A 12,921-nucleotide genomic window follows, 5' to 3' on the forward strand; every position below is an offset into this window, starting at 1 on the left:
AAAAATCTTACTCATTCTTTTAAAAATCTAGTACGGAAATCATGATAGGAAAACATCAAAAGCTTTGACTCATAGATTCTCATAAAAATTCATATGAGAATTTTTTTAAATCTCATAGATATTTCCGAAGCTCATAGATTCTCATAAAAAATATTCAATATCTTATTAGAATTTATGAGAGCTTTTCCACAGGGAACAGAAGATCCGCTGGAAGGCCGAGTAATACAAATAAATGAAAAATTTGGTATATTCGAAAATGCACTCGAAAATGTGGTGGTAATACGACCTCCAGTCGAGTTGACAGAGGAGGATACTTCTAATTCCGAATAATTTGCTATTTTAAATCGTAAAAAAATTTTAATAATATTGACGATAAGGACATTCGATTGTCCCGATTTAATATAATATTTTAAATTTTAAGAAAAATATACTAGCTTATATTGTAGTGTAAAATAAAAAAAAAATTAGTAATAATAAGATTAATAATGACGCCGGAGGGATATACGCGAGTGTACGTCGGCGGTCTCAATGACTGTGTCAATGTACGCTTCCATGTTCACAGTCATCGTCATCTTCGTGAATGCACGTAATCAGTTTGAAGCTGCGACAGTTCTACGTTACCACTGCAATAAGAGTGGCTAATAATTATAAATCATCTACTTCTTGCTTGTCCCCTCGATGACTACCACAACCACTATCACCACCACCACCACCCGTTGTTCTGGCCAATCTACACAGCTACGTGTATATATATACAAAAAAAATGAGAAAACAAAATTACAGACATTATTGTAACAAAATCAATCTAATAAATTAATTAAGTTAATCATATACATAAATTTATTATATATTTAATTAATTAATATCATCTTATAATTCCTCTGGTAGTTGTTTACTTTACATTTATCTTTGCCTTTAAGGAAAAAAAAAATTAAATTTAGACCACACATTTTTAATACGCAAAAGTTAAGAAAATTTTATAATAAAATCTAATAAAAATAAAAAAAATAAAATTATCAGTGCTTATTAGTCAAAAACAAAAAATTACACTAATGATTAATTAATTACCTCGACGCCTAAATTATCTTTAGACAAAATTACATATATTTTAAATAAATTTATAATTAATAATAGTGATAGTAATTATAATTTATAATTATTTGATAGTAGCAAGCAATGCAGATCTACGCTCGGTATTTTGAAAGAGCGCTCTTACAAGTTGTTTTACTTGACTCGCGGTAAATTCCCGCGCTAGAGGACCTTTGCCGTCTGCCCAGCGTTGCTCAATAATATATGTAAAATAATTTTTCCATTGGCCAATCCAATAGCTACTACATCCAATGCTGGTGCCTGTTCAACGACCGTTACCGTTGAATTCCATCCATTAAAATTGTCCGACTCGATCATCAGAATTTATTTATTCAAATTTTCTGTAGGGGGCGTAGCAATCGCTGCACTTTAAATATATTTATAATTGACTTTTTTGTGTGCAAGTACACGTGAGTTTATTTATGATACTTGCAAATTAATTTTATAAATTTAAAATAATGGCAGCGCATCAACCTAAGAGGCAGAAATTTCAGTATGATCCAGTAGCTGAAGACAGGTAAGATTTGAATTTATATTTTTTTAAAAAGATTCACCTTTGAAATCGAGTAACCATTTATTTTTTTTTAGGTTACAGCAAATAGCTTTCAAAGACTCTAATGATTTGATTAAGACTTTATTTACAAAAAATAAAAATAGTAATGTTAAGACTAGTGGAGATACAGTAGCTGGTGAAAGTGCTGCAGATTCAACTAATATTGAAACTGATGAAGAGAACGACAGTGATGAGTCTGAAGAAAATGATGAAGCTGAAAAAAGTGATGAGTCTGAAAATGATGAAGCTGAAGAAAGTGATGAGGACAAAGAAAATGATAGTGATGATGAATGCCAAGAGGATCAAGCAAAACTGGACAGTTGCAAACGTGCTTGGATTGATGAAGATGATGAAAATTATTCGTATGTTTAAATAATTTATAAAATTTCTTTATTAAATTTTATTTTTATTAATTTATTGGAATTGATTACTCTAGAGTTAATGCTGCCTTGAAGATTCAAGAACGTAAATTACCAGGAGGTAGACCTGAGATCACTTATAATGAATTGTTGGAGAATAAATTTCAGTCTCTTGTTGGTGCTCCAAAATGGTCGGAAATAAAAAAAAAGGAAGTTAGAGATTCTGATGACTCGGATGAAGAACTTTATCAACACAGTAATAGATTGCGAACTACGAAAGATAAAAAATTACCCCGAGGAATCATTGACATAAAAGCGCTTAAGGACATTAATACAGAGACTCATTGTGAGGGTCCAGTTGTTACTAGCATGCAGTTTCATCCAACGTCGACTGTTGCTTTTGTTGCTGGTTTATCTGGAGTCCTATCTGTTTTTAAAGTAAATCTAATTATATTTTTATAATTAATAATCTTAGATTATTTTAATTATTTATATCTACTTTTTTAGATTGACGGCCAGGAAAATAATAAATTACAAAGTGTGAAGTTCGAACGTTTCAATATTAATGCAGCCAAGTTTTTGAGAGACGGAAATGAAATAATTGCTGGAACTCGAAATCATTCGTACAGTCAATTATACGATTTGATGTCTGGTAAAATATATAAAATTCCATTGCCAACTGGCGTAACAAATATGTCGGTAAGTAAAAATTATAAATAATTTATTTAATATCTTCCAAATAAAATAAAAAAGAAAATACTCATTGTTTATATTTAAAATTTTTACAGAAATTCGAAGTATCACCCGATGGAAAATTTATTGCAGTCATAGGAAAAATGGGAGAAATATTTTTATTATCAGCTTTAACGAAAGAATTGATTCATACTTTTAAAATGAATAGAAGATGTCAGGCTATAACTTTTACACCAGATACTAAAAAATTAATTACCCACGGAGGTTTGTAGAAAAAATTTATTTCAGTAATTTTTAATGATCACGAAGAGTATGATGATAATTATTTTCTATTTGTTACAGACTCTGAAGAAATATACATATGGGATATTGATAGTCGAAGTTGCATACACAGAGCAATTGATACCGGATGTATATCAAGTACATCAATAGCAATATCATCGAGTGGACAGTTTTTAGCCACTGGAAGTAAACAGGGAGTTGTAAATTTGTATGAAACAAGTAGCGTTTTACGTGATCGATTTCCCAAGCCCTCTAAAATAATTTTGAACCTCGTGACTGCAATAACGTCACTGAAATTTAATTCCACCTGCGAAATATTGGCAATGGGGTCCAAGTACAAAGACAATGCCTTCAAAATGGTCCATTTGCCGTCTTTCAATGTTTTCTCAAATTTTCCTACCTCCCGGACAACAATTTATACCCCCTTGGCAATCGACTTCTCTCCCAGCAGCGGGTTTATGGGAATTTCAAATAACAAAGGTTGCGCGCACTTGTATCGATTGAAACACTATGGTAATTATTAATTGTAGAATATAAAAAAAGTGTATAATTATTGAAAAAGTTTTTTTTTATTGATTAAAAAACGATAATGAATAAAGAGGAAATATTTTTTACGTGAGATTTAATGTTCCATGATTTAAAAATTGTGATAGATATAATAAATTTATTTACATGATAAATTTTAATTAATTTTCTATTAATGGTCGTTTTATTAATTAAATTATTATTAATGTCATTTTCACCGAAAAATATTGTTTGACTGGTCATCAAAAACATAAGTAATTAATTACGGTGACGCCAAACAAATTATAATTATTAGTCTTCGGTAGTATTTAATGTACCGGTATCAGCACTACTACTTTCTACGATGAGCATAACAGTCTCGGCACCACGTACACACTCAACTTGGTGCCCAGCCCAGTCTTTACGTTGACAAAATATTGAACAGTATGGCGTACGTCTACAGATTGAGCATTCAGCCATCGCTGGTCTATCACAATTGGCACACTGTAATTAAAACAAGTACACTTAGTTTGTATCTTATCGCAGTACTTGATCTTTTGATCAATTAACAAATAAGTAAATATATATACATATATATAGTTTAGATTAAATACCTTTTTATTATGAGAATTGGATGCTGGTTGCAAGCCAACGGCTTCAATTACATCACCTCTAGTACTATTAAGTTGAGCAACTAAAGCTTGTTCACGTCTCTGTTGACGACTCAATTCTTTGGCTTCTTCAACAGTTCTTCTAAAGTCATAAGCTAACTTAATCATTGTGTTTGACATTTCGTCTAATTTCTTAAATAATTCATCTGTTTGTTCATGATCAACATTAACAGCCTGCATAACTTGTTCTTGATCCTGTGCTTGATGCACAACAAGACCTTCTGCTGATACATACTGCGGCCAAATTTCTTTTTCTGATACCCCAACTTCGTTATCACTTTCTTCATTATTACTGCAGTCACGTGAATTATCGCTTTTTATTTTTCTTGATGGTGTTTCACCGTCAGATATATCACGCGCTCTTCTTCGGCGTTTGTACGGAGTAAAAAGGCGAACTGGTCCACTCTAAAGTAAAAAATAAAATCCCAAGTTATTTATCATGATCGCAATTAACAGAAAAAAAAACATTAGTAGGTCTACTTACTGCTGTATCATCATCACAGCAAGCAGCACAGGTACATGATGTAGCATGTGGCTTTAAAATATTTTCCTCAATCAAAGTCTGCAAACTACGACCCCCAAATCTGATGCTCCTCTTCCAGTCTTTGCTTGAAGCTCTGCCACTGTGGGTTTCAAATTCACTTGGTGTCATCCAAGTATTACCAACTTTTATACATTTTCCTCTACCACCAGATCCAAATCTACTTTTATGCAACTCGGCATTTGTTGTTTTACATCTTATCGGTAAAACTGCCATGTTAGCAGCCTCTGTCCAGCTACACAAAGTTTGTGAATTACTGGCGGCAACTTGCATCTGTTCATTTTCAGATTCTTCAGCGCTGTTTTGTATAACGATGTGCGTTGCCTTGAGTTCACCACTCCAGCGCAATGGATCCGATTCCTTTTCGTGACGAGGCTCGCATAAGAATCCATTGTCCACGCAGAGCATCTGCTTGAATTGACCAGAGTTTGATAGTTGCTGCAATATATCATATCATTTTTAAAATAAAATCATCAATTAGATAATAAATAATTAATCAGGTAGAACAAGGATCAAAGATAAAAGCTGATAGCTGATAGCTGATACCCGGTAAGTGTCATCTCAGTGATGAATATCTACCTGCAGTTGGTCCGAAGTGATGACATTAAAAGTGGTCCCATTGCTAGAATTGGCGACGCCAATAATTGAACCGACCGGTAATGAGACTGGTACCCCTTGGACAGTAGATACACCTTGAACAGATGTAACCGCAACCGGATGAGATTCGTGTTCAGTCGTTAGTCCAGACGACTCCTCGGTTTCGCTCGTTAATGGTTCGGACATGTCCGGTAATACGGCGACACTTTCCGATGTTTGATTCTCTTCCATTTCGGCTGTCGTCGTTCGCTCTTCGTTCTCGTTGCACTCGGTGTCCAAATGGCGTCTGTATACAAACCCACCTAAAACTTTATTGCGCACCGTTATTTTATCCGCACTATTATTATTAATGGCTCCGGTAATTTCATGTAATGATTTTTTTTTTACTTATCACTAGACTTGTGTACCGTGACAAACCTCATGGGTTATACAAACAGTATACAGATGTTACACATATGTTTAAGAATATGATGCGTTTTTTCTTACTCTCTCCACTGGCTCTTCAAAGCGCCACCATCTTTTCCCGCGCCAATATTTAAATAGAAATTAAAAAAAAATAAATTCAAAAGATAAAAACTAATTTTTTTTATTATGAAAATTAAATTTTAAATTTAGAAGAATTAATGGCAAGTTTGATTTATTGCTCTAAACACATTCATGTATTAGACATTTATGTCTTGTTTTTTTATTTTGAAACAATTAAATATATGAATTCTAAGTAATAAACTGAAGTCACCATTAATATTAATTCAAAATTTTTGTCACAAATTTAAAAAATTATAGACGTCAGCGATTTTTGGTATCACAATTTTTTATTTAAAAATATAAAAATATTTTGTCCATGAGGTACTTGAAAAAATGCAGCAAATATGAATAAAGAAAAAAAAAATGATGTTTTAATGAAGATAATCTCCATCGGTGCATTAGAGATCTTTATGGACGACTTTGGCAATTGGCAGCAGAGTAGCCAGCACCGAGTGGTGTATTGATCATATTCTGATTTATGACCATCGTCGCGGTGCCAATTTAATTATATTCATTTACAATTGTTGATTTTATTTGTTTGTTTATTTTATTTTAAATATATATGTACATATATATACACATACATGTATGTATTGGACCGATTAACAAGACAATTTTATGAATATTTACGATAATGTCCATTGTACGACCGAGTATTTACAAAATAATAATATCGGGAGTATGACGTCACTTGTGAATAGGAGTTACACAAGCGTCATCGTTGAGTCTACTTCGTCTACTTGGTAATTTTAGCAAAGACCAAGAGAGTAAGAGGCATTTTGGAACAAGTGAATACAGTATATAACAATAAGTACTTGTTGGTGTGTATCATTTTTTTTTAACAAAACATTTATACATTTATACAGTAAAAGATTTCAAGTATTTTATTTAATTATCTAATTACAAATTATAAATTTATCGTAATAGTACTTGCAAATAACGTACATTGGAGTATTATTTGTGAACACTGAATGGTGCTCTACTTTGGTTGGTGTTTTATCATGGATATAAAGCCTGTAACAGTGAATTTTTATAGCCTTCGATAAAACTATAATATGTGAACAAATTATGATTAATATTTATTACTTTTAATCGAGGTAAATTAATAATAATAATATTTAAACAACTTATTATTTGTTAAAAATTACTCGTGTCAGTTAAACTAAGTAGGATAATAATTTGTTATTTTAAATAATGGAGTACTTGATAATGTGTAAATTGTAGCAATGATACAAGTTTCAAATATTTTAGTTATTGATAATTAAAATAAAATAAATTTTATAATTGCAGTTGGTAAACGTATAATTGAATAAATAAATAATAAAAAATCACTATGAGTATGCAACAATTTTGTCTAAGATGGAATAATCATCAGCCAAACTTTATATCAGTGTTCTCAACTCTGTTAACAAATGAAACTTTGGTTGATGTGACACTAGCTGCTGAAGGCCGGCATTTACAAGCACACAAAGTGGTATTGTCAGCCTGCAGTACATACTTTCAATCATTGTTCACTGTTAATCCATGTCAGCATCCAATAGTTATATTGAAAGATGTTAAATTTTCTGAATTAAAAATAATGGTTGATTTTATGTATTACGGTGAAGTTAATGTATCACAAGAACAATTACCTTCAATTATTAAGGTACAGTTAAATATTATTTATTATTAATTAATAATTTAATTTAATTTATTATTCATTGTATATTTAAAATAATTGCAGACTGCTGAAAGTTTAAAAATAAAAGGACTTGCTGAAATGCATCCAGCGACGTTAACCAAGTGGCCAAGTGGTAGCAGTGACCCTAGCGGTGGAGATCGTGGTGAATCATGTTCACCAACTCCATCTCCAATGTCGCCTTCATTGAGGCGTAAGAGACTGAGAAAATCGTCGACTGGTTCGGCATCTGGGTCTGGCGATAAACAAAATGAAGAAATGGGCGAAATAACACTTGTTGCTACAAATGTTGTAAAACCTGAGCCATTGATAGTGTCACAAGATAATCGCGATAATATAAGACGTCCAGTAAATACTAATACTGAATCACAAGGCAGTATTGACGAGGATCAAATATCTATTGTAAGCTTAGTAATTATATAATGTTATTTAAGTAACAGATTCAATTTTAGCTTCATTTATTATACCGCTAGTTACACTATTGTACTTTTTTAAAATTTTAATTTGAGATTATCGATTAATTGTTATTGTTATTATTTTTTTTTCAGATGAGTAATATGGAAAGTAGTACAACGACAACACTCGCTCAAAGTGAAGGCTCCGTGCACGATGTAAGTCATCAATCTGGGGCAAATGCAGGCCAAAGTTCATCACTCTCGTCTCAAGCACCAGCACATCAAGGTGAGTTATTTTTTTCCTATGGTTACTTTAAATTATATGTTTTAATATTAATCATAATATAAATTATTAATATGCAATATCATGTGTGTAAATGGTTAGAAAAAAAAAAAAAATAAGATTTGACTACTGAGTTGAAGCTGCATATAAACCAGAATCATACTTAAACAAAAGTAAATCAAACTGGATCATTACCATGTTGATAGGCTATTAATTTAATTGTTTAATTGATTAACAATAAAATGTTTGCTGTTTATTATTATGATTATTATTATTTTTTTTAATTATTAACGCTAGTATTTGGTAACTTTTAAATTCCCTTTGTCCTCGTTTTATTGACAAGTCAAAACGATAAAGCACTAACTCATTATTATCAATATAACTTTAACTTTTACTTCCATTAACATTGTGTACTGGCTACTCTGTACTCTGTTGTGTACTGCTCGTGAAAAAAACAACAACGGAAGAATTTGTTGTTGTTTTTTTTTTTTTTTCCTTTATAATTTTTAATCTAGGTGGTATATAAACATTACCGTGCTATTTTTGCATGATTATGAGTACATACCCAATTGTGTGATATATGCTGGCACAGATGCGTTCAAGTATGTTGCACAACGGAATCAACAGACGTTTGACATGAATATAGAGCGGATATTTGTAAAAAAAAAAAAAAAAAAAAAAAAAAAAATTTTAATTAAAACCAGATAAAAATATACAATAGATTTATGATTTATAGAATAATAATGGCACACAGATACATTGCACACCAGTATGTATTTAAATAATAAAAAAAAAATTGTGAATAAATAAATTAATAAGCAAAAGATTTATTTAGCTTTTAAAGAGTGTGTGTGTGTGCTTTTTCTAGCCATTTTATTGTGCTGTAAATTTTTTGAATAGTAATTCATGATGCTGCTGTGCTTGAATATGTATCTGTGCCATGCCATAGTTTATATTTAAATAATTTTGCTATTTATTTATTTATTATTATTATTATTATTATATTAAACCTTAACTTTTAATAATTTATAAATCAATATAATAAGACATGGTATTTTGATAATGATAATTGCACATGCAGGTATAACATGATAACTAAGAGTTAAATTTTTTTTTGCTTATAAATAAAAATGAAAACTGTTTAATTGATAGTGAATAAATTAATATGGAATTATTTAATTTTCACTAATAGATTTTTTTTTTTTTTTATTAAAAATAAAATTTGTTTTAAATATTAAATATAAATATACTTTGAAAATGAACTATGCTCTGACCAAAGAATGAAATTGGTCTGTTCTACAGGATTGCAATGGACAATCATGGAGCATACGTATCCACGTTTCGCTCTATCCTCGTGTCAAACGAATCTGTCGATTCAAGCATCATCGGCGTTCACGACGCCCGAAATAACGGCGTCATCGAGCACCAACGATCAGTACCCGGGTACCAACACCACTGGTTCTAGCTGTGCTATGAACAGTTATCCAGGATCACCTCATGGACTCCAGCATACGTCATCATCAGGTGGTCTATCGCCCTCTGGTCAGTGTTCAAATAGCTGTCAAAGTCCCTGTGCCAGCCCACAAGCAACAGTTAAGCGAAAAAGATCAACAAATCCACAAGCTGATGAAAATTTTATCCGAGCTTTGGATGCAGTTCGCTACGGTGGGATAGGATTCTGTAAAGCCGCAAGAATGTTTGGCGTTAACAATCGAACACTTTGGCTTGAATATAAAAAACGTGGATATCCAAACAATCGACCAAGTGTTAAATCAAAAGTTAAAAATGAATCCAACTCATCGCCATCCTCTCCACCAGTACCACCACCTGTCGAACCGCCAAGTCCATCTTCCATGGGTCCACCGACAACTCCCTTAAGTGCTCACAGTGCACACAGTGTTCACAGTGCCCACAGTGCCCACAGTACTCATAGTCCCCATAGCGCTCATAATATTCACAATACTCATGCTATGATACCCACCCACGCTCCCCACACGATGCTCGGCGGTTACGTTGACACTAGACACATTGATTACTCACTATCTAATCCAACTATGCCTATCAATCTACATGGTGTCAATTATAATGCCATGTGAGCTAACGTTTTCCCACACTACATGTACAAATAGGTTTTAGTAAATTCAGCACTTTTAATGCTATATTATTATCATTATTATTCATTTCGTATTATCATTTTTAATTTGTGCTAAATCAAAAAATTATCCATACACATATGAATAGCGGTAACATCTCTGCGGTGTATAAATAAATCTACGAAAATTAAGTTTTGTAAATATATAAATTATTCGGAACAGTAATCGATTATATTAAAGATATTTTATATATTTTATTTTTTCTTTTATACATTGTAATCACAAAATATAACGTATCGTTATCTTACGTCTTTCACTATAGATATTCTTTTAGAATATAATATTTTCCAAAAAAAAGTATATATAATTATATTACCCATACACATTAATGACTAGATAATAATTATTAGTAATGACAATTTTTATAACGGATTTCCGTTCAGCATTTTAATTAACAGTTTAGTTTGACACTAACTCGAAGTAAATGCTAGTTAGAAAATTAACAAACATTAAATGTATTATTATTATTATTATTAATTTGAAATTAAATTCCAATTTAATGATATACGTGATTTCTGAATACTTATTAGCTAATGATTGTGTATAAAAAAAAGTTATGCTAATTTATTGGTCATATTTTGTTCAGAAATTATGACAATAATAATTATTAGCTTTATTTTTCGTTATTTATTATTATTATTATTATCAATACTATCGTATACATGTAATACAATTTATACTTGATAAAATAAAAAAAAATGATCATTGCATTTTATATAATTATTATAAATGTAGACTTTGATGTCCTGTGTACGAATGACGGTAACAAAAAATTTTTTAATAATCATGTATGTAAAAAAAAAAATGTTAATTAGTAGACAAGTGTTCTTAAAAAAATTTTTTTGTAGATATAATAGACAATTTTATGTAATAAAATTAAAAAAAAAAAAATAATGTAAAACCGCATTCGATTATTTCAGCGAGAAAAAAAAATAAAATAAAAATCTATAGTTAATTGTTTGAATTATTTATTATTTTAACATGAAAATAAAAAATATTTTTCAGCGCACCAAAGCAAACAGGTTGAGGGAAAACGCAGTCGTTTGCTGCTAATGCGACAAACGAGAGTGAAAAAAGAATCAGAGCCAGGACACCCTTCGCCAGACAGCGAGCCTGGTTCTCCTCGAGTGATTTCATCACCGCAATCTCACTCAGTTACTCCGATATTGAATCTTCCTTCGTCCTCGCAGCATTGGCAAGACAATGAACCTCCACAGGGAGCGACATCAAAACAAACTCTATTAACAGTCACAACTTGTACAAATTTGTTAACTGTACCACAGCCATCCTACTTAGTGAAGCAGCACTCTCATCCACTTTTGCCAAGTCAGCAGCAAAGTTCATCAAGTAATTACTGGATTCAACGACAGCACTCAAATCCCGAGTATCCTGGACGTTCTTCAAGTCCTTCTGGAGGCACCGATCCGATTCCACTTATTAAGATTGAGGAGGGACAGTCCGAGTCACGGATAACTAAAGATGCCGGAAATAATTCAAGCTGTTTGAGAATCATACCTGCTGAATTACTCCGAAGTTCATCGACACCACAAGTAATTCATTTCCAATAATTTAATACTTATTTAAAATTACAGTGCTCTTATTTGTTTTCCGTTTATTATTTTACAGCTCGGTAGTGGAAGAGAAATAAGAACAATAAGAGAAGGAGGAGCAAGCGATCAGCGGTCGGGTCATTGCCCAGTTCAACGAGACGGGCCAGCATTGGGATGTAATCATTGTTGGAATACCGTTGACACTCACGGTCGTACATTGAGGCGTAAAACAAAATACCATTGTCCAGAATGTCAAATAAACTTGTGCATTGTACCGTGTTTTCAAGAGTTTCATGAACGTCAGCGTGAAAATTCAACCATAAAAACATTACCAAAAACTAGCTCAATCTAACGCTGTAAAAATAATAATAGTTATTATTATTATTATTATCACAACTGCGATTATGATATAAATGTGATTACAATTTATATTAAATATTTTGCATATCACATATCAGCTAGAATCAAAATTATCTAATTTATAATTTAATAACAAATTGACTGTTATTTTTAAATTATATTCCAAATGATATTTTTCAAGAAATAAGTATTTTTACATAAGTACATAATTATCATTTTTTTTTTTTTCATTATTTATGTTTAAACTTTTTTTTTTATACAAAAAATATTTTATCGGAATAATTATTACATGTACAGTAATGTAATTGTGATTGAAACCTGTGTAATGACGAGCTATTTAAAATGAAATTACAAAACCGTCCGAATTAAGAACAATTACTTATCGTTAGTGGCATTTAGATAAATTAACCATCTACATATGAATATGATTAACAAAGTATATATATTTTTTCCTCAAAATTAACTTACATTTAACGTATGACTTAAACCTGAATTGTAAAAGCTAAGAAGACTGTGGATGCGTGAAGTAAAATATTTTAAATCTTTATTGTATAAGTATTATCTTGTACAGCAAATTTATTTGAATAAATGAATTTTAGTTGGTAAAAAAAAAAAAAAAATAAAAAAAAAAAAAAAATAAAAAACTTATAATTTTTAGAATCAAATTTTTCGTATACCAAAATAAATT

General features: G+C 31.1%; 3 protein-coding genes across 7 annotated transcripts; 2 read left to right on the forward strand and 1 right to left on the reverse strand.

The window, feature by feature from the left end:
• Positions 1-1,447: 1,447 nt before the first annotated feature.
• LOC130668119 (U3 small nucleolar RNA-associated protein 18 homolog) lies at positions 1,448-3,716 on the forward strand. The gene is made up of 6 exons (XM_057470215.1): positions 1,448-1,606; positions 1,678-2,004; positions 2,079-2,439; positions 2,509-2,700; positions 2,790-2,958; positions 3,037-3,716. The coding sequence occupies exons 1-6, from the start codon at positions 1,548-1,550 to the stop codon at positions 3,498-3,500; spliced, it is 1,572 nt and encodes a 523-aa protein (XP_057326198.1). The 5' UTR covers positions 1,448-1,547; the 3' UTR covers positions 3,501-3,716.
• LOC130668120 (deformed epidermal autoregulatory factor 1) lies at positions 3,595-5,761 on the reverse strand. Of its 2 annotated transcripts, XM_057470218.1 has the most exons (5): positions 5,677-5,761; positions 5,272-5,597; positions 4,636-5,130; positions 4,095-4,556; positions 3,595-3,984 (listed from the first exon to the last, which is right to left on the reverse strand). In XM_057470218.1, exons 2-5 carry the CDS (start codon positions 5,518-5,520, stop codon positions 3,793-3,795), a joined length of 1,398 nt encoding a protein of 465 aa, XP_057326201.1. In that variant the 5' UTR covers positions 5,521-5,597; positions 5,677-5,761; the 3' UTR covers positions 3,595-3,792. The 2 variants fall into 2 exon arrangements, with proteins under 2 accessions (XP_057326201.1, XP_057326200.1); XM_057470217.1 differs by having other exon boundaries at positions 5,272-5,755.
• Positions 5,762-6,237: 476 nt separating this feature from the next.
• Positions 6,238-12,870, forward strand: LOC130668360 (protein tramtrack, alpha isoform-like). 4 transcript variants are annotated; one of them, XM_057470613.1, is made up of 7 exons: positions 6,238-6,635; positions 6,742-6,911; positions 7,105-7,459; positions 7,538-7,894; positions 8,041-8,173; positions 11,329-11,873; positions 11,950-12,870. In XM_057470613.1, exons 3-7 carry the CDS (start codon positions 7,148-7,150, stop codon positions 12,223-12,225), a joined length of 1,623 nt encoding a protein of 540 aa, XP_057326596.1. In that variant the 5' UTR covers positions 6,238-6,635; positions 6,742-6,911; positions 7,105-7,147; the 3' UTR covers positions 12,226-12,870. The 4 variants fall into 4 exon arrangements, with proteins under 4 accessions (XP_057326596.1, XP_057326597.1, XP_057326600.1 ...); XM_057470614.1 differs by lacking the exon at positions 6,742-6,911; XM_057470617.1 differs by lacking the exons at positions 11,329-11,873; positions 11,950-12,870 and adding an exon at positions 9,473-11,252.
• Positions 12,871-12,921: the final 51 nt, after the last annotated feature.

Source organism: Microplitis mediator, chromosome 5, assembly GCF_029852145.1.
Source record: "Microplitis mediator isolate UGA2020A chromosome 5, iyMicMedi2.1, whole genome shotgun sequence".
NCBI classification, from domain to species: domain Eukaryota; kingdom Metazoa; phylum Arthropoda; class Insecta; order Hymenoptera; family Braconidae; genus Microplitis; species Microplitis mediator.